The following is a 21,893-nucleotide window of genomic DNA, read 5'->3' as shown; positions in this document are numbered from 1 at the left end:
TGGCTGTCCTGGAACTCACTCTGTAGAGCAGGCTGGCCTCGAACTCAGAAATCCGCCTACCTCTGCCTTCCAAGTGCTGGGATTAAAGGCGTGCACCACCACTGCCTGGCTTTTTTCTTCTTTTCAAGGCAAGATTTCATGATATAGACTAGGCTGGCCTCAACAGAGATCACCTACTTCTGTATTAAAGGTGTATGCCTCTGTGACCATCCCTTATCTCTCTCTTTGTTGAGTTAAATTCCATCTTGGACGGCTGTATCATTTTCTGTGTATTGGTGAATCAGGTTTCATTTGAGTGGTTTTCCTTTTGGGGCTATCATGAATAATGACTTATTTTAAATATTCATATACTAGGGGGTTTTGTTGTTATTGTTGGTGGTGGTAGTGGTTTTGTCTCATGTAGCCCAGGCTGTTCTGGAACTCATTCTGTAGACCAGGCTGGCCTCGAACTCCAAGATCTGCCTGCCTCTGCTTCCTGAGTGCTGGGATTAAAGGCATATGCTACCACCTGGCTTCATCTACTAGTTTGTTTGTTTGTTTGTTTTTAAGATTTATTCCATTTCTCTTGGGAAAACAAAAACTCTGTACATACTTGGGGTTTGAGTTTCTAAACTGGAATAGCTATGTTGTGCCAGTTCACAAGCCCCAAAAGACCGCAAAGGAGCCGATTGTGAAGTAGACACACTAGGGTCTCTTTTATTCAAGCTCTGCTCACTCACCACCAACCTGACACAGCAGGATGGGTGGGTGCAGCCCCGATCCCTCAGTGGGACAAGGATTTATAGGAAATGGTGAGCAATAGAGGGGATTTCAGCCTGGCAAGCATCCAGTTGAGTAACTACTGGAAGCTAACAGGTGGGTGCTCTGAAGCAAAACGACGAACAATCACAAAAGGTCTGAAAATACGTCTAAAACAAACAATCAAACTAATCTTGATTGGCTGTTGCTAGGAAGTAGCTAGGTGGTAACTCTGGGGCTAGGGCAAGGACAAGCCATGGGGTCCTTCCTGGTACTTGGGTGCAGCTTGATTGGGTTCAGCTTCAGGTCAAGTTCTCAGGCTCTTTTTTTTAAAGATAGAGGCCAGTCCCAAGATGGAGTAGGTTTGTCCTCTAAGCTGTGTGACATCTACCAGCCACATAAGGCTGTTACCCCCAACAATCACCATTGTCTTTGCTATGTCTGTGTGTGACAAGTGGTCACCAGTGCTTCTGATTGCTGTTTGTCTGCATAATGATGATGTCACTCGTCTCCGTAGTGCTTTTCAGCCATTTGTAAACATTCTGTGGTAAAATGTCTATTTTTACCCTTTGGTTACTTTTTGATTGAGTTGTTGATCTTTTTAGTAGTTTTTTATATATTTGGATACCTAGATCTTATAATTTGCAAATATCTGGGAGATGAGATGTTTTTATTGTTTAGGTCTATGGTGTGTCTGTGGGGGGCGGGGGATGTTACTTCTGTTGCCAGGTACTCGGGCAAAGTACTCTATCACTGAGGTATATCTCTAGCCCTATTATGACTTTTCTTTTGTTTTTGAGATATGGTTTCTCTATGTAACCCTCATTGCTTGGAACTTCCTATGTAGAGCAGGCTGGCCTCAAACTTCTAGAAATCTGTTTGCCTGTCTCCTGAGTTCTGGGATTAAAGTCATACGCTACAATTAAAGGAATTTTGGTAAAGACTTAATTGAAGTCAGGTGTAATGGTGCACACCTTTAATCTTAGCACTTGGGAGACAGAGGTAGGTGGGTTTCTGTGTGTCTGAGGCCACTTTGGACTACATAGGAAGCTGGAGCTACGTAATAAGATGCTGTATGTGTGCTGGGGCTGGGAGGTGGGGGTGCGGATATATAGCCAGGACCAGACGACAACAACAACAAAAACCTGACTTGAATCATTTATTTCCAAAATGTAAATTTTGTTGGTTTAGCTTGCTTATACCAATCTAAAACTTAATGGCTTAAAGGAATAACCCTTTAGGTCTCCTGATTCAGTGGGTCTGGAGTTGGGATGGTTGGGGTTTCCTAGCTGGGCACTTCTGGTCTTACTCCTGACTTCTTGTGTCTGCTTTAGGGGTTTGTCTGGGCTGGAAGGTCCATTAAAGGCTTCACTCATGATTTTTTGTTCCTTTAACCTATGTGACTTTTACAGTGTCACTAGTGACATAGCTGAGACCTCATTATATCACTGTGTTTGTGTTTCTGGAGGAAAGAGATGGAAGCGTCTAGTCTTCAGAAGTCCTAGAACATTATTTGGATACCAGATGTTTAAGGCCAGTGCAGGAGGTTCAGAGAGAAGCTGTCTCTGCCTTTTGGTATGATCAGTAGCCTGTTTGGATCAGGGAGTACAGTGACTGTTGCATACCCACCACAAACACTAGCCATCTCAGAGCTTTCCAGCGGCTGATGAATAGGCTGTAGATACCAAAGGAGGTGCTAGAGGTCAGCCTCTCACCAGTGCAGTTCACTCTGCTTTGTCTTTGAGTCACAGCCTGTCGACTGTTATAAGTAGTGCCTTGATGATTTCTTTTGAAGCTGTCTCTAACTCCATGTCCACAAGGAGGCCCTGACTAACTGGAAGAGAACAGATTGTTAAGAGCAGTGTTGGCCAGTCTGTATTTGTTTTGTTTTGTTTTGTTTTGAGACAGGGACTAGCCTGAAACTCACAGATGCTCTTACTCACCAGCTGCTTCTGCCTCCCAAGTGCTGGGATTGAAGGCATATGCCCCCATGCCTGGAAATGTCTATAGTTTTTCTAGACAGTGTGTTTGAGCACTGACATCTGATTGCCCTCTTTTTACCTGCTCTTCTCCATGGAGGTAGGTGCCTATTATTGTAGGAGAGTTCTACAGTATCACTAGTTGTGGAAGAAGGGAATGATCTTTCCTTGAAATCCTGACAAACATGCAGGTTCAGAAGCATCCACCATCTGAAGGAAGCCAGGATTTCATTAAGTACTCTGACTGTCCAGTATAGACTCATGGCAAGGAGAACCACGAATGTTCTTGTCTGGAAGTATGTACCAAACTTTTGGTTGGTGGTTGGAACAGGCCTCCACTGTGTGGGCTTGTGTGTAAAGCTCTCCTAATACTGACATTTTCTGACTTCACATTTCATGATTCATTTACAGACTCTAAAATGATGTGCATGATAAGTCCATATCATGAGTACTTAAAATATTTGAGCCCACCTGATTCCCCACTTAGCCCTGTGAACTGGTAAATTAGTTACTTATCTTGATGCTGTGACAAAATACCTTACAAGAAGCAACTTCTGGAAGAAAGGGTTTATTTCACTTTACAGTTGAAGGGAATACAGACCAGCATAACCAGAGTGTCATGGCAGCAGGAGCATAAGGCACATTGCAGCTCCAGTCAGGACGCTGCAGGTGCTGGCACTAGCTAGGACACTAGCCCAAGGAAGTACTCCCTACAGCTCGAATGATTCTTCCTACTTCAGTTAACCTAATCTAGATAAGCACTCATAAACCTGTGCACAGGTGTGTCTCTTTGGTGATTCCTGGTCTTATCAATATTAACTATCATAAGTAGTTACAGATGGACTCAAAGATTCTAATTCCCTACCCAGGCTAGTGGAGAGTAGGGAGTGACTGAGGGGTTTGAGTGTCAGAGCTGATAGTCTTAGCCATGTCTCTTATTATCTTCCATCTACCAAAGCACAAAGTATTCAGTCCCACTTATCCCTGGTGTCCTTAATACCTGTGAGTTGGACTCCTCTCTCTCTAAAGGAGGTTAAGGGAGAAAATACAGTTGAGATCTGGGGTGATGGGCCATGTTAGTAATGAAAGCTTCATAGACTCTGGCCTGCCTTGCAGGGGGACAGGGTTGGCATTCATTGAATGAGAAGGCATTAGGAGTGCATAGCAGGACTGTAGCACACATAGTCTAGAGAACAAGACTCTGTCTGTTCAGCTACCTGTCCCATTTGAATGTATCTTTCGCTATTCCACTTAACTTGCCCAGATTTGAGGCACTGGAAATACTCTGTGTAAGAGCTGAGAAAACCAGGTCTAGGTTAGGTGTGAACCACATGAAAAGATTTGTGGAGTTTTGGTTTTGGTTTTTGTTTTGCTGTCTAGTCTTGTTTGTTTGTTTGTTTGTTTGAGACAAGTCTCTACATAGCTTTGGCTGTACTGGAACTCACCATGTAGACTGGGCTGGCCCTACCTCTACCTCCTAAGCACTGGGATTAAAGGCATGCACCACCACACTGACCTTGTTTATTTTGAGGCAGATTCTCATATTAGGCTAGCCTCAAACTAATTCAGATATAAGTTCTTATATTTAGTATTATTTTATTGACATGGATGTCAAAAGAATTCCATGTAGAAGAGAGGCCCTTTTAGCAAATTGTGCTGTGACAACTGGATTGCCATATATATAAGATACTGATTTAGACCTTAACTTCACTCAGTGTACAAAAATTAGCTCGTTGTGGCCATTGAGATGGTTTAGTAGGTAAGGACATTTGCTGCCAGGCCTGATGATCTGAGTTTGCTCTCAGGAACTCACATAGTAGAAAGAACATAAAAGACAGGGAATCTATCACATGCTAGAATTAAACTAGTTAACTCTTTTGATGCAGGTACTGTTCTCTTGCTAAATCCAATTTATTCCTTCCAATTTCCTTTGACCACACATTCTAAACATTAATATTTCTCTTTACAATGAATTTAACAATTGTTTCATTAGGCTGGGTGGTGGTGGCGCACACCTTTAATCCCAGCACTTGGGAGGCAGAGGCAGGCGGATTTTTGAGTTTGAGGCCAGCCTGGTCTACAGAGTGAGTTCCAGGACAGCCAGGGCTACACAGAGAAACCCTGTCTCAAAAAAAAAAAACAAAACAAAAACAAAAACAAGCAAACAAACAAAAAAACCCAATTGTTTCGTTAGAAATGTTTTGGGCTGGAGAGATGGCTCAGTGGTTAAGAGCACTGACTGCTCTTCCAGAGGTTCAATTCCCAGCAACCACAAGGTGGCTCGCAACTATCTGTAATGGGATCAGATGCCCTCTTCTGGTGTGTCTGAAGACAGTGACAGTGTACTCACATATATGAAATAAATAAATCTTAAAACAAGAAAAACAAAAAGTAAAAAAACACTATAAAAAAAAGAAATGTTTTTATTCTATCTGAACATTTATTTTACTAAAATACACCAGCTCATTCCATGGCTTATACTATATTCAGAAATTATGAATTGGATAAATTATCTTTAAAGATAATAAAATATCTATCATGCTTTTAAAAGAAGTTCAGTTACTCTTGGCTATGTAATAAACAGAAGCTGTTATCTAGCTCAAGACCACAAGGATTTATGCCTACATTTCCTTCATAGACCAAGGTCATAAATTCAGACTCCCCCACCCACTCACTCCCTTGAGACAGGGTTTCCCTGTGTAGCCCTGGCTGTTCTAGAACTAGCCCTGTAGACCAGGCTGGCCTTGAACTCAGAGATCCAAAAAGAAACCAATTCAAATAACAGCATTTATAGAAAGTTTCAGACTTCTCTTCAACTACCTGAAAAAGCAAGACTCCCTTAATTTAAATACTCTAAGTCAAAATAATCTTACATTTAAAAAATTATAATAATAAAAAAGTACCAGTCATAAGTGGAACACACTTTTTTTGTTTGTTTTTCAAGACAGGGTTTCTCTGTGTAGCCCTGGCTGTCCTGGAACTCACTCTGTAGACCAGGCTGGCCTCCAACTCAGAAATCCGCCTGCCTCTGCCTCCCAAGTTCTGGGATTAAAGGCTTGCGCCACCACCGCCTGGTGGAACACACTTTCTCTCTTTTTTTTGAGAGAGACGGGGGTGGGGGGGACACCTTCTATGTAGCCCTGATTCACCTGAAATTCACTGAAACTTACTTTCAATTCCAGCATTCAGGAGGCAAAGTCAGGCAGTCTATGAGTTTGAAGTGTACAGAGTGAAATCCAGGACAGCCAGCCAGGACTACATAGACTGTTTCAAAATAAAAATTCTTTGTAGTGAGTTTCAGGTGAATCAGGGCTACATAGAAGGCGTCCCCCTTCCCCTTTCTCTCTCTGTCTCTCTCTTTCTCAAAAAAAAAAAAAAAAAAAAAAAAAGCAGAAAGGGCTTGAGAGATGGTCCAGCAGCAGAGGACCTGAGTTCAGTTCCCAACCTGCATATTGAGTGGCTCACAACTGCCTATAACTCCAGTTCCAGGTGATCTCATATTCTCATCTGGCTTGAGCCATGAGCATCTGTGCTTGTGTATACATAAACATACAGAGACAATGTAAAATAAGGGTTTTAAGAAAGAGCTCAATGACTGAGATCATAGTAATGCTCCTGCTAAAGATCTGAGTTCAGTTTCCAGCATCCACATCAGGCAGCTCCAACCACCTGTTAACTATAGCTCCAGGAAGACAACACCCTCTTCTGGCTTCAGCTGACACTGCACTCAGGTGCACCACCCTTCATATATACACATAATTAAAAATAAAATCAGAGATATTATAGGTTCTTTTGGGACTTAGAGAGTAATAATAGGAGGCAAGGTAACAATAATTTAAAACAGTCTATTTGTCCTGCTCCCCCATATTGAGGATTGAACCTAGGATCATTTACATGCTAGGCAAGTGCTTGACCACTGAGTTACCTTGCCAGTTTTCTGTTTTTAACCTGTGAAGAATATTAATACAGGACAAAGGATTCCATGAATAGAAGACAATTTTAGAGTTAACAATTCTAAAGTTTATTCATTAGGTTCTCTATATAATGTATATTGTTAACATAAATTAAGATAATAAAGTTAAGATAATAACTTAATAAGATAATTAAGTTAAGATAATAAAGCTGGCACGGTAATGCGCACCTTTAATCCTCTGACCTCTACTTGCATGTCTGTACCATGTCCACCCACATACAATCAAATCAAAATGCAGACTTTTTGTGGATTATAGGACACATCAAAAGAGTGAAAGAACAACAACTGATATAGGAGAAAATATGAATAATATTTGATGAGGACTGACTCTAGTTTATATAAACAATACTAAAAATAGGCAAAGGATTTGAATAGATATTTCTCAAAAGAAGGTATAAAATGACCAAAGTGCACATGAAGGGATATTCACCACTAATGGTTAATGCTAGTAAGATGGCTGGTAAAAGCAGTGCAAGAGAACCAGCTTGTAAAAGTTGTCCTCTGACCCTCACATGTATGTAGAGACACAAGGTGCTCACACATATCATAGATACACACATGTACACATAATATAATAAATTTAAAAAATAGACACTTTGAGGAATAGGCATAATGACATACTCTTAGAACTTAGCACTCGGGAGACTGAGTCAGGAGGAGTGCCACAAATTCAAGGCCAGTCAAGGATTCTGAGATGGTGAGACCCTGGCAGAACAATAACTTGAGACAAACAAAGTAATATTACAAGATCCCCATTAAAAACTAAAAAAGACAAGAAGCAGTGTTAACAAAGTATAGAGAAAGCAGAGCCCTCATCCATTGCTGGGAGGAGTGTAAAATGGTGCAGCTGCTATGGAAAGGACTGTAGTGATTTCTCAAAGAATAATGGCCCACTCTTTGTATGCACTCCTAGGTATTATTTAACATAAATGCATCATGTCCATTAAAAACTTGTACTGATATGTCCATGTTATCATTGATAAAAGCCAAAAGTGGGGGGGCTGGAGAGATGGCTCATTGCTCGAGAGCATTGTCTGCTCTTCCCGAGGACCAGGGCTCCATTCCCAGTATCCAACTGGTGGCTCACAACACTGGTAACTCCAATTCCAGGGCATCTGATGCACTTGTAGGCACCTTGGGCACTGCACGCACATGGTGCACAGACATACATGCAGGCAAAATACCCATACACAAACCAATAACTTTTTAAAGCCCAAAATAGAACTCAAATGCCTATGAACTGATGTGTGGATAAACAGAATGTGTCCATATCTAGCAACATTGTTTGACCTTATAAAGTATGAAATGTTCATGCTTCTGGGCAGTGGTGGTACACACCTAATCCCAGCACTTGGGAGGCAGAGGCAGGTGGATTTCTGAGTTCGAGTTCAGCCTGGTCTACAGAGTGAGCTCCAGGACAGCCAGAACTATACAGAGAAACCCTGTCTCGAACACCCCACCCCCAAAAAAAGAAATGTTCATGCTAACACAATGTGAATCTTCTTTTTAATTGATAACTTAATCTCTTCAGACAACATTGCACAAATTAAGGATGTATCAACATTTCTATTTATGATACATAACTCATCAACATTTGTATAAAACTCTGAGTTGGTACATTTTGGTTGTAGGTACTTTATTTTTTTTTAAAGATTTACTTATTTATTTTATGTGTATGAGTACACTGTAGCTGTACAGATGGCCATGAGCCATCATGTGGCTACTGGGAACTGAACTCAGGATGGCCCCACTGGCTCCAGCCCCGCTGGCTCCGCTGTAATACACTGTAGCTGTCTTCAGCTGCACCAGAAGAGAGTGTCAGATCTCATTATGGGTGGTTGTGAGCCACCATGTGGTTGCTGGGATCCAAACTCAGGACCTTCGGAAGAGCAGTCAGTGCTCTTACCTGCTGAGCCATCTCGCCAGCCCCACAATGTGAGTCTTAATAACATGATAGACAGCCTGTATGTGAAGTAGAACAGTCACAAAGAACTGCATTTTGAGCATTTTGAACTGCATTTGGGTGGTAGTGCTGTACACATTTAATCCCAGCATTTAGGAGGCAGAGGCAGGTGGATCTCTGAGTCTAAGACCAGCCTGGACTACAGAGTGAGTTCCAAGACAGTCAAAGCTACACAGAGAGACCCTGTCTCAAAAAAAACAACTTCATTTTGTATGCATTTTGATAAGATTTGTAATGGCCAGACTAATGATGAATTACTAGTTTTCTGTGGCTGGCATAATCAATGACTGCAGACCAGAGGCTTTGGTGCGAGTCCCATGGCTTTTTCTTGGGGGCTTGACCTTCATTTCTCTTGTTTGTAGTTGGCTAGTTTAGTTTTGTTACCTTTCCTTAGTTTCCTTTTTTTTTTTTAAAGACTTATTTATTTTATGTGTATGAGTATACTGTAGCTGTTCAGATGGCCATGAGCCATCATGTGGTTGCTGGGAATTGAGCTCAGGATGGCCTGCCCGCTCCACTCCAGCCCGGTTTGCCTCGGCGTGATTCACTGTAGCTGTCTTCAGACACACCAGAGAGGATGTCAGATCTCATCACGGTAGTTGTGAGCCACCATGTGGTTGCTGGGATCTGAACTCAGGACCTTCGGAAGAGCAGGGTCTTACCCTCTGAGCCATCTCTCTCTCTCTCTCTCTCTCTCTCTCTCTCTCTCTCTCTCTCTCTCTCTCTCTTTTTTAAGATTTATTTATTTATTTTATGCATATGAGCACACACTGTAGTTGTACAGATGGTTGTGAGCCTTCATCTGATTGTTAGGAATTGACTTTAGGACCTCTGCTCCCTCCTGTGGACCCCGCTTGCTCCAATTGGCCCTTCTTTTCTTAATAGGGTCTCATTTAGTAGTCCAGTCTCATCTTGAACTCACTCTTCTGCCCTGCTTCATGCTTTTTCATCTTGTGAACAGAACCATGAAACACCATATTTTCCTCTCTGATGTTTTCAGTTGAGATTACCCTACAGAGTTATTTTAAAGTGTCTGTCATCTTGGACCATGTATGTTTTAGGATAATATGAGTGCCTAGCCTTCTCCTATCATTGGCACATAGTTTGCACTAGTGACCAAATGTAATCCGTGTTGAACTTAAGATGCTTTTGCAGCTTTGTCTGTGCCCGTATTCTTTCTACTGAGAACAGATGCAGTTTCGGTTTTGTTTCTGTTTTATTTTTTTCTTCTTTCCAGCCCAAGATTTTTCTTTTCTATTCTGCCAACAACTTGATACTCATTTGTTTCTGTTGAGTTTTGAGTGTTTCTTTTGGTTTCATCTTCTCAGATATGAAAACTTGACGTGCTTTCTGAGTGCAAACCAGTAATGTGATATGTTTGGCAAAGGTATTTCCTGCCTGATTCCTGATACTTGATACTTTCCTGTGACTTGGTCTACCTTTGAGTATTTCTTGTACAGATTTTCATAACTATATTCAGGTTCCTTGGGTCTTTTACTCACAGTAGCATGTGATGTAGAGTGGTGGGCGATATTGGCATTTCCCCTCTGATTTCTTATGGGAGCTTGTTCTAGGCCACTGCTGTTTGTCCTTTCTACAGGACTGATGGGCATTTTTGAAAGTCTGTAAGTTTGACACTATACCTCGGCCTAGTACTTTGTATCTTTTGAGTATGTGTACTCAGGTTCTGGCTTTGTTGTTTATAGTCTAATAATATCTAGCCTTGGGCATAACCTGGACATACCAAATTTTGCTGATGAGCAGTAGAGTAGAGATAGCCCTCAGCCTCTTTTCTCAGCCATCCTGGAAGTTGTGAGGACTTTGGAGATGAAGAAACAGAGGCTGGGAATGCTCACACCTATGAGAAGGTCAGTTAGGCCACCAATGCCTACAACTGAAGGTGAGCAGTTAAGGAACAAAAGGCAGCCAGGCCTTGGAGTCAAGAGCTCAGTGACAATAGCTGAGGTCTCCTGTGAAAAGTCTCCAAGGTAGCTTGCCCATACACAGCCCCAGCATGGTCCTAGATGCCCAGTCCCTGGGAGATGCATGTAATGTATTCTGCCTGTAACTGATTGCTTTCTGTGTCACATTCCTCTCTCCTGGTCTATAGAGCTGAATTGCACCTTAATTAAGGCTGTCATACTGTAGGCCAGGAGTGTGGTGCTGGGCATCTCAACATGCTGTGTCTACCCACTTGGCTCTAGGAATCAGGCTTTTTTATTCTTTTGTCCCAGCCTATGTGTGGAAAAGACTATGGGGACATGCTTCTATGCTTTGTCTATTGTGTCCCGGCTCTAAGTAAACATAGGTCATTCCTTCTGGAACCTACTCCTTCCAGTCATGTCTTTCATGGCAGTAGGAAAAAAAAAAACTGCCAAATTACTTTCAAGATAACATGAGAAGATAGTACTGGCCTTTAACAAAAAGCACTTGCCTGGCTCTAGGGTTCTCTTTCACTGGACCTTGGCAATCATTTCCATTCCTGATTCTCCGGCCCCAAACATTCCTTGTTTCCCATTCACCACAAGATAATACTTTGGATACTAAGCCTCGGCAGACCTCTGTTTGTGGGGATTTTGTTCACCATTGCCTTTTCAGTCAGAAATTGATGAGGCATTGGAAATGCACCCAGAAACTCTTGTTGACAGAACTTCTTCCATGTCCCTCTCTTCCAGCTGTGCCTCCTTTCTGACTCTGACCCTACCCCTTAATGATAGATTTCCCTGGCTTCCTCTTCTTACTCTGTGCTGATTCCTTTAGCTGGGAAACTGAGAAACGGAGTCTATTCAAGATAAATAGCAGCTGTAGATAGTCCTAAGGTTTGCATACTCGCTCAGTCCATCTTCATCTTCTGTCTTTTCTTTGTAATCTTATCAGTCCCAAGATGACTTTGGAGAGCAGTCATACTGGAGAACAGTAGATCCTGAGGGTATTTTAGTACAGGGAAAGATGAATAACATGGGATTGTAAGCCAAGCATCTTATTGTTGGCCTCAGTATAGACTCATAGTAGTGATTTCCCTACAACACTGGAGTGAGTGTCCTTAACATAAACAGAAGACAGTCACAGGAGTAAGCCCCACTGTGCAGTTTCTGGAATGGGACAGCACAGAGAGAGGGCCTGTTCAGGCAGTGGTCTTCATCTGTCACGTCTGAGATGGGTTTGCGCTCTCTCTCATCTGTGCAACTAACAGAAGAGCATTCTCAGTCATCCTGGAAGTTTTAGAGAGCCTTGGAGAAGAAGTAAGGACCATATCTCTCTTTTGGAACACTCATGCAGATTTGTGTGTGCATACCTGTCTTATCGTCAGGGGAAAGACTACCACAATCTTGTCATAGAAAGCAAAAGCACTAACATACCAATAATGTACACTTGTGACCTTGGGCTGAGGCTTTGGACACTACACATTGACTGCCTTGTAATAAAAAGGTGCTGCCTGTGCCCTGGATACTCACTGCCTGACCCTAACTGCCCTTGGGGGTTGGGGGTGAGGTGGCATGGAATCAACAACACAGACTCTGACACTGATTCTGGGAGCGGGTGAGAAATGCTGCAGCAAACTCATCTGAACCCTGCTGCAAGTTCCTTTAATATCCCCCATCTGTGCCTCCATCTAGGTCCTAAAAAAGCATCTCTTCTGAACAGCAGTTCCCTATTGGCTGGCATTGCCTGTATCAGCAATTTTTGGTCTCTCAGGCAGTCTTCAATTAGATCCTCCTGCAGGAGATACCTTTGTGGCTGCACGGCCCCTGGCATTTATGTACCTACTAGAGGGGACTTTCATAGCTGAAGTGCTCTGTACATTAGGGTGGAAGCCCTCTACATCCTTCTTAATTTGTGTCTCTGAGAGGGAAAATCATTGACAGCTCCCCTATGAGAGATGGATTCCAGAGGAAACCAGTGGGAGTGAGTGACTGTGGTCATCTCAGGCAGTTTCAGAGGCCAAGGCTGGAAGGATGAAACTCAGCTGGATGGCTGGGCTATCAAAGGATGGCAAGGGAGAGTCAACTTGTCTTTGCTTCTCCATTTGGGATTAAAGTATTTCTGTTTTTACTTTTAGGATGAATATCTTTCCCTTGTGGCCCGACTCATTATCCATTTCCGAGATATTCGTAAGTAAGAGTTTTTATTTGAGAATAATTGTGGTTGCTTTGACAAGCCTGTTTTGTGGCTGTGTAGTAGGAACTCTCAAGGTAGACCTCAGCACCTGAGTTGGAACATTGCATGTTTCTCTCATTGCTTCAGGATTCCCCATCTTCCTAAGCCTCAAATGTGAGACTCAAAGTGATTGAAAGTGGGTGGGCTGCTGTTCTCACTTATCCATTCCATCTCCTTTGCTAAGGAGAGCATTAGATCCCATTACAAATGGTTGTGAGCCACCATGTGGTTGCTGGGAATTGAACTCAGGGCCTTTGGAAGAGCAGTCAGTGCTCTTAACCTCTGAGCCTTCTCTCCAGCCCTGAGGAGTTCTTAAGTAAGCAGTTTACCTTGTAACGGGTTTTATTCCCTAAAAGTTGATTTTATTAATCCTAGGAGGCCTGAACTGTGTGTTTCTATGAAACTGGAAGTTTTTAAAGTCAGTTCCTGAGTCCCTGTTCCTCTCTTTGCTGTGCTGAGGGTCCCCTACCTCAACTCTTGACTCCTCTGATTCAGTGGGCACTGTTGTTGTGCTGTTAACTGGCAAGCAGTTCCCTGGCTTTTCAGATGTGAGTTGCCATAACCTTCTGGGACAAGATTCTTGGCACACTTATATTAGGCAGAGGTATATCAGAGTTAGTGAGCACTGAGTTCCAGTTGATAGTGCTCCTCCCTGTTGTATTAGCACTATACAGGCTTATCTTGATGGGACCATCCTAATTCCTGAATGGTTTGGGGACAGAATGTAGGTGGTTGTTGCAGTCACAGCTTCAGTGTCAGACCACTGAGAGCAAGGGAGGACATTGTGAATTCTACATGAAGGCTCAGTGATAATTACTCTACACGGCCTTTTAGAAAAGATTGTTTTATTATTTATTAAATTATGTGTGTGTGTCTAGGGGGGTGGGTATACGCATGTGAGTGCAGGTGCCCATGGAGCCCAGAGGCAGCAGGGCTCCTTGAGTTGGAACTACAGTCAATTGTGAGCTGCCAGATATAGGTGTTGGGAACCAAACTCTGATCTGCTGCAAGGAGAATGCATTCTTAGCCAGGTATGGTGGCTCAGGCCTTAAGTCCCAGCATTCCAGGAGGCAGAGGCAAAGACAGAGGCAAAAGGATTTCTGTGAGTTTGAGGCCAGCCCAAAATACACAGTGAGATCATGTCCCAAAATAGAGAAAAAGAGCAATTCATGTACTTAAATACTGTCATAGTCAGTGTCTACTGACCAAAAGTAACTTGGGGAGGAGAGCATTATTCTGTCTTACAGTTCCAGGTAACGTCATCACTTAGAACATCAGGGCAGGAACTAAAGCAGAAGCCATAGATGAGTCCTGTTTACTGGCTGGCTCTCATGACTGGCTTAGCCTGCTGTCTGCTGTCTTAAAGCACCCGGGACCACCAGCTCAGGGGTAGCCCTGTGCACAGTGAGGTGGACCCTTCCACATTAATCATCAATCAAGAAAATGGCATCACTGGTTTGCCCACAGGCCAGTCTAATTGGGGACATTTTCTCAATTGAGGTTCCTTCTCCCAAAACAAAACAAAATGACTATAACTTCTGTGTCAAGTTAACATAAAACTAGCCAGCACAACTGTTGAACTGTCTCTCCAGTCCAATTCCACACTTAAGTTTTTACCAGAATGGCCAGCAAGGTAGACTCCACAAGAACTTAGGACATGTAGGGGAAGAGAAAGACTTAAGAGTCTATAGAACAGTTAGCTGGATCTCCTGGCATGGATTTCCATGCCCAGCTCTTTAGGATGGTGGCCTGAGATACACACAGCCCACAGGCTCATGTGGAGGGACTAAGTAAGAGGCTCTGGACCACCAGTTGTTTGGGTACTCTTTCTGGGAGACAAGGTTCCCAGCCTTGAGCAACTTTAGATAACAACTTGTAGGTTCCCTCACCTAGAAAATGGGATAATATCACAATAGAGTGACCTGAAAGTTGAGATGCTTGAGTTCTCAGAGCTTTGCTTTTAGCACCAGCAGGGATTCCTGTCACTCCTGTTTCTGATTCAGGATCTGAGTCCTGAAAGGAAGGAACAGCTCAGAGTCTCCAAGCTCAGGGTGTGCTAGCCTTGGGCACAGCTCACTGAGATGGACCCCAAGTTTTCTTTGCCCACTCTGCTTCCAGACTCCCTTTGTATGCAACAGTGCTGGGGATAGGTTTCTCCTCTCTAGTTATTGGGGTAACTAGTGGCTCCTTGGGATTGAGGCTCTAGATTCTGTTGACCTTGTTTCTATGTAAGGTCAGCTTAGTTTTAGAAAATGACCTCTGGTCAGGTACCTGCACAACTGGCCTACCCAGGGAAAATGTGTGTTCATGCAAAACTGTTTACATTGGGGTTTTGTGTTTGTGTTTCTCTGTAGATAACAAGAAATCCCAAGCTTCTGTCAGTGGTAAGTCTTCCTTTTGAGATACAGTTATTTCCAACCTCCAGTATGGTGTGGCAGAAATGAGATAGTGTGTGCCTGTGTGCATGAGTCAGCCACTTATTGGACAGGAGATATCAAAAGATCTCAGGTGAGGTGGCACTAATGAGCTGTTTCCCAGCCTCTGATCTACCCTTTGTTTTCTTTCTGGCTGAAGTCAACCCAGTGCTTTTCTGTCCTGTCTTATTCAGAAGGCTTTGCTACATTACCTAGGAGAACCACTGTGGCATAGTTAATAACCCATAGTAATCTGTCACAGATAACAGCTGTGGGAATTCACTTTCTCTGTTTCTCTCTTTTGGGGGAGGAGGGCAAGTGTTTTGAGACAGGTTCTCTCTATGTATCCCTGGCTGTCCTGGAACTCTACATTGATCAAGCTGGCCTCAAATCAATAGAGATCTATCTCCTATGCCTCCCAGGTGCTGGGTCAAAAGACATGACCCACTATAGCCAACTGTACTCACTTTCTTTTTGTTGTTTTGGTTTTTCTGTGTAGCCCTGACTGTCCTAGAACTCGCCCTGTAGTCCAGATTGGCCTTGAACTCAAGATCCACCTGCCACTGCCTCCTGAGTGCTGGGATTAAAGGCGTGCACAACCACTACCCAACATTTTCACTTTCTTAAATCTAAAAATTGTTTATGAGTTCAGAAATCTTTCTATTTTAAATTCAAGGTTTATCATATAAGGGAAATTGTGTCCATTGAATTGAACCCTGGGCTTTGCTTTCTGAGCTGCCATCATGGGGTTTGCTGATCTACTCTGGCCAGCTGATCTTCAGCCTGTCAGAAAGGGTGTGAGGTTCTACAAGAGAGTGCTTGCCTATCATGTTCAGGGTACTGAGCTCTTGTCTGCAGAACCACTACCATCAAAAAAAAAAAAAGTAGCATCATAGACTGTGTGGCTATGTGGCCTACTCTCGGCCAGGAGCTATAAGTGCCTAAGCCTATTTATAGCTCCCTAGCCCAGGACTGGTCAAATGCATATAGCCTGGTGAATGCCTGGCCTCTGTAGTATTGGAGCACAAGCTCATTGGGCACGACCCAATTCTATGGCCAGATGACCAGCCAGGTGATACCTGTCTATAGGTAATTGCTGTGAATTTAGACTACTGTGATGATGGCATCTGACTCCTTGTCCTTGGTTGTGGCATTGCTCACTGACCTACAACTGCTATCCTGAAGCTTAGTGGGCATGGCTTTGCCCCTTAGCACTCTGTGGAGCCTTCCCATACTCCTTTACCTGCTCTGCTTCTGGCCTCAGATCTGTGTTAGAGTGATGTGTAGGCTTAGATTTTCAAAATCTATGTTAATAAGGGTTCTTAAACACTTCAGCCTTCTTTCTAGTCGACAAACTAAAGGTAGAAGAGAAAGATGGTTTATAGGATAAAGGTGGTTTAAAGGATGTGGCCCTGTTTAGAAGTAGTTCTCTGGGGTGAGATACCAATCTTCGTTGTCAGAATATCAGCAGGCCAGTCCAAAACATCAAACACAAATCAGTAGTGGACATCCAGTCCAGTCCACAGGCACCTAACACAAATCAATAGCAATGACTCAATCCAGAAGAAAACACAAGGCTCAGCCAAATTGGCAGGAGTCCATGGAAATGGCAAGAAGCAGGTGGAATGCCACAGAAGTTCTATATTAAGTCATGACAAGCAATGGTCAGTGAAGACCAGCAAAGCGTTGCAAGGTGAACCAATGCAAGAGTGCCCTTCATTGTCTATTGGGTTATACTTATAAACATCATGCATCCTCCCAAGTGTCTGCCTCAAGAAAATATCCTCTTATAAGACAGTTTCCAGAAAAGCATCATATGATACAACTGAGTCTCTAAAGAAACCAGACATTTCTACTTCAGTGCTGTTCTGTAGAGACCCAGCTGCAAAAATGCTGCATGGAGCCTACTTGTGCTCTCCCTAGGGAGTGTCTGCCTTTGCCCTCTGCTTCTCTAATCTAGCCACTTGTTTCTGCCTGCTGGGAAGAAGGGCTCATACTTTGGTGTCTCTAGAAGTCTGTTATGGGCTTACTCCGTAGGAGAGCTGGACAAAGAAGAGTCTGGTTGCTGGTTGAGCTTGAGGGCTCAGCCCATCTTCAGTACAGCTATGCACATCACAGGGCTCCATTGTAATCCACATTAGGACACCAACACAGGGTGGACTGAAACATGGAGTATGCTCTCTGATACTGAGCCTCATGTTCCAGCAGTTCCAAGTCTTGGCCCCAGACATTTGGGAAATTTCAGGCCTCTGACTCCTACTTGTTTAAGAATATGAATGGGTCAAGCACATAAGGGGAGGGGGATCCTCTATGTCCTGGGAGCCATTACCCAGTTTGGGTTCCTTTCCTCAAGACACTGTGCCCTTGTGTTCCCACAGACCCCATGAATGCACTGCAGAGCCTTACTGGTGGACCCACCCCAGGAGCAGCTGGGATTGGCATGCCTCCTCGGGGCCCAGGACAGTCCCTGGGTGGGATGGGTGGCCTTGGCGCTATGGGACAACCGTTGCCCCTCTCCGGGCAGCCACCCCCTGGAACCTCTGGAATGGCCCCTCATGGCATGGCTGTGGTGTCTACAGCAACTCCACAGAGTGAGTACTACACTCCTTAGCAGGTGACACTGCATGCTATTTTTGTGCTCTCCGTGTTAATGAGAAAAGTGTCAAGGAGCCCACAGCAGGTATGTAGGGGAATGCTTTAAGCCTTCTCTAAGTTCAGAGGAGTAGTGCTGACCTGCCTGCTAGTGATGCTGAGGAGAAGCTTGGTTATTTGGAAACTTGTGGGCTTTTTCTTTGCTTGGGGTTGTTTTGGTTCTGTTTTTTTGTTTTTTTGGGTTTTTTTGTTTTGTTTTGTTTTGGTTTTGGTTTTTCGAGACAGGGTTTCTCTGTATAGCCCTGGCTGTCCTGGAACTCACTCTGTAGACCAGGCTGGCCTCGAACTCAGAAATCCACCTGCCTCTGCCTCCCAAGTGCTGGGATTAAAGGCATGCGCCACCACCGCCCAGCCTGGTTCTGGTTTTTAGAGACAGGGTTTCTCTGTAGCGCTGGCTGTCCTGAAACCATAGACCAACCAGGCTGGTCTTGGACTCAGAGATATGCCTGCCTCTGCCTCCCGAGTGCTGGGTTAAAGGAGTATGCCATCCCTACCAGCAGGTGTGTTTTATCAGTAAAATAGGAATTATTTGTTAAGGTTCATGGACACAAATAAGTGATGTGTTTGTACTCTGTGCTCTCGTGGTGTGCCTTGAGGTTATGGTATCTACAGCTTCTATCCATGGTCAGTCTTGGCTGTGCACTGCAGTCAGTCATTCCTCTATTGGGCCCCTCTGTCTTGAAAGAGGTGCTTTGCCCTCCTCACTTATAGCCAAACTTTTGGCTACTTTGTTGGTTCTTTTTTCTTCTACCCTTTCCCACCCCTCTTTTTCAGCCCCCTAACACTAAGTAAGAGAAAAAGAAGGATAGAGGTGAGAGAGAGGAGAAAGAAATCCCAGAAAAAAATCAGGGGTAGGAAAGGGGCCAACTTAGACTACTTCCTGCTGATGAGGGGCATTGAGTTCCTTGGTGCAAGTTTGATCTTCATCATCAGGATATCTAATTTCTTCTCATTGTACACATGACTTGACAAATAGCAACCAACAGCATCCAACCAGCAGCTACCCAGCCACCTATGGAGGTCTAGCATGTATGTATGCTCTGAAAAGTCTCCTGGATTCCAGACATCATATGCTTGGAAAAACTATCTGCAGCTAGCAAAATCATACCTCTGCTAGAACACAAGGCAAACCGTAGTCAGCTGTTGTGGACAGTCTGAAGCAGCCCCATATCCTACACCTGAGATCAAAGTGAAAACATATTCCCATAGTATTTCTGTGTTTTTTTTAAAGAAACCAAAATTCTCATTACAATTATACCTCTCTGTATTACCTGCCCTGATTTCTTCATGCAGTTGTCCTGGCTGGGACTTAGGTTATACTCAGCTACATGAGTGGGTGGGTTGGTTGGTTGGTTGGTTTGTGGCAAAGTCTCTTGGGTGGCCTGGAACTGCCATGTAAAATCAGGTTGGCCTTAAACTTGCTCAGTGCTGCTGCCTCTGCCTCCTGAGTGCTGACTGTTTTACAGTAGGAGATTGCTTTAGAGTGTTGGGCTTGGAGTGCTCATATGATTTGTCTTCTAATTCACTCCTAAGAATTTATCTTAAGTAAATGATTTTCCAGACATTCAGTAGAGAGGCTATGGTTTCCTGACAGTATCCTCTCTCCATCTGACTTTGGCCCACATCCTGTTGTCAGCATCCAGGGCTGGTCTATTGGGTGGCTCTACTCCACTTCTACATCCTGTCGTACTCTCTGACAGCTACTTTCCTTTTCTGCCCTTGGCCCTTGCTACCTAGATCCACCTGCAGAAGGTACCAGTGGCCACCTGCTGTCTTCCCTATGCCTTCTGCAAGCACTTCTATGTATTTAGCCAAGTTCAGTTCTTCAACTAGTGTCACTGTAAGGTCAGAGCCTGGGCCAGAGATTGTGCCAGGAATATAGTCTGCTGCTCAGCTCAGTGTTAGAAACCCCTAAAGTCATCAGGGCCCTGGGTTCAGTCCCCAGCACTGTGAGGGGGAGGTAAATTTGGAAAGTAAATTAAAGTATTGGTAAGAAGAACTTACTACTAAGTTCAGTAACCTGAGTTTAATCCCCAGAGACCACATTTTGGAGAGAACTGTCTTCTATAAATTGTCTTCTGACCTTTACATGTGTGCCATTGTATATATGTGTCCCCGATTAAATAAATATAAAAAAATTTTAAAGTATATTAACAATTATATGTAATAAGTTGAAAATTATTCATAAAACAATAGAAAAAGTTCAGTACACTTATCCAATAGACCCTTGAAATTCAGAAAAGCAGAGGCTGGAAGGATGGCTCAGCAGTTAAAAACAGGTGCTGCTCTTGCAGAGGCACAAGTTCTGTGGACTGGCTTACAACTACCTGTAACTCCAGTTCCAGGGGTCCAATGCCTCTGATTGTGCAAACACCTATATGTATAACCCCACCCTGTGCACACACAATTAAAGTAAATCTTTAAAACAACAGAAAAGCAGAAGCTTAGCAAAATGAAAGAGAAAGGCTTGGGATGTAGCTCAGTGGTAAGCTTACCTGTCTAGTGTGCATGTCCTGCATTTTCAACTTATAGAGGAGGGCAGATGACAAAAAGGTAAATCTGAGTTGAAAGTATAAGTAATCATAATGAAATGAGTTTAGGTTGCTTTTATTAAATATTTGTTTTGTTTGTTTGTGTGTGTCTAGATGTATGCGCGCATATGCGTGTATGTTCATAGAGACCAGAAGAGGGCATTGGATTCCCGGGAAATGGAGTTATAACTGTTGTGAGCTGGCCACAACAGGTGCTGGGAACTGAACCTGAGTCCTCTGAAGAGCAGTTGAGCTCTCTGAACTGCTAAGCCATCTCTTCCAGCCCTTAGATTTTCTATAAAAGATGAACATGATTTATGAATTATTTCTATTGTTTTATGAATAATTTTCAACTTATTACATATAATTAAAAATGCAAAGCTTATTAATATATTTTTTTAACTTTTTAAATTTACTTGATGGGAATATGTATATAATGGCACTCATGTAAATGTCAGAGGACAACTTATAGACAGTTCTCTCCAAAATGTGGGTTCTGGGGATTAAACTTAGGTCAGACTGAATAGTAAGTTCTATTACATTTTAAGAGACATGCCTCTAGTGTAAAACCCAGAAAAGTATGAAAGTAGATGGTAAAGATGTATTAGACAATTACCTAAGTGCCATAGGTAATGACTAATTAAGTAGACAAAAATTGGTTCATTAGAAAATATGTTTTAGTTTTCTTATATGTTTGAGTGTTTGCCTGCATGTATATTTGTGTACCATATATGTACCACCTTCTGCCTGTGAAATACAGAAGGTGGCATCAGATCTCCTTCAACTGGAGTTATTGACAGTTGTGAGCTGCCACAACTAAACCAAATAAGAACACATATTCTTAACTACTGAGCCATGTATTAGAAAAGATTTTAATGATGTAATGAATAACTTAATTAAAGTATAGGATGGAGTAAATGCTTATAAATATAACCATGAAATAAGCCTCAGTAATTTCAGAGTATTGTGGTCCACATTTTTTCTGAGTATCAGAGTTAGAAGTCTGAAACACATAAAGATAAATTTAAGAGTTCTCAAACCTACCAACAGTGGCTAAAAGAAATTGTGACAACAGTGTTAGTGATGGAGAGACAGTCATTCATGTATTTCACATGAGAATGTAAGTAAAATGGTTCTTTGAAAATGAAGCCTGCGGGAGCTGGAGCGATGGCTCAGTGGTTAAGAGCCATTGTTGCGTTTGCAGAGGATCTGGATATAGTTCCCAGCACCCCTATGGTGGTTCATAACTATCTGTAGCTCTGGGTCTAAGGGCCCTCTTCTGCCTGTGGACACTGCAAACATGATGTTTACAGACATACATTCAAGAAAAGCATCCATACACATAGAATAAAAAATTAATAAACCATTAAAAGTTAGGCATACAGACTAGAAATCTGGCTTACCAGATAAGGGTGCTTCCTATTCTTCCAGAGGACCTGAATTTAGTTATTAAGCAACCACACTGGGTGGCTCATAATCACCTAC

At 43.0% G+C, this 21,893-nt stretch overlaps 1 protein-coding gene across 5 annotated transcripts in view; it reads left to right on the top strand.

The window, feature by feature from the left end:
- The window catches only part of Med15 (mediator complex subunit 15), a 74,558-nt gene that overhangs the window by 26,818 nt on the left and 25,847 nt on the right, over positions 1 to 21,893 (top strand). For 3 of the 5 annotated variants that reach the window (XM_031363300.1, XM_031363295.1, XM_031363296.1), the window contains exons 3-5: positions 12,714 to 12,765; positions 15,166 to 15,195; positions 17,604 to 17,816. In XM_031363300.1, coding sequence (XP_031219160.1) covers positions 12,714 to 12,765; positions 15,166 to 15,195; positions 17,604 to 17,816 — 295 coding nt within the window. The remainder of the gene's footprint in view (positions 1 to 12,713; positions 12,766 to 15,165; positions 15,196 to 17,603; positions 17,817 to 21,893) is intronic. The other 2 variants (XM_031363299.1, XM_031363298.1) reach the window with 1 other exon arrangement.

The sequence above is a fragment of the Mastomys coucha genome, unplaced genomic scaffold, assembly GCF_008632895.1.
Source record: "Mastomys coucha isolate ucsf_1 unplaced genomic scaffold, UCSF_Mcou_1 pScaffold12, whole genome shotgun sequence".
NCBI lineage: Eukaryota > Metazoa > Chordata > Mammalia > Rodentia > Muridae > Mastomys > Mastomys coucha.
The sequence above is the reverse complement of the archived record's forward strand: the minus strand, read 5'-3'. Positions and strand labels throughout refer to the sequence as shown.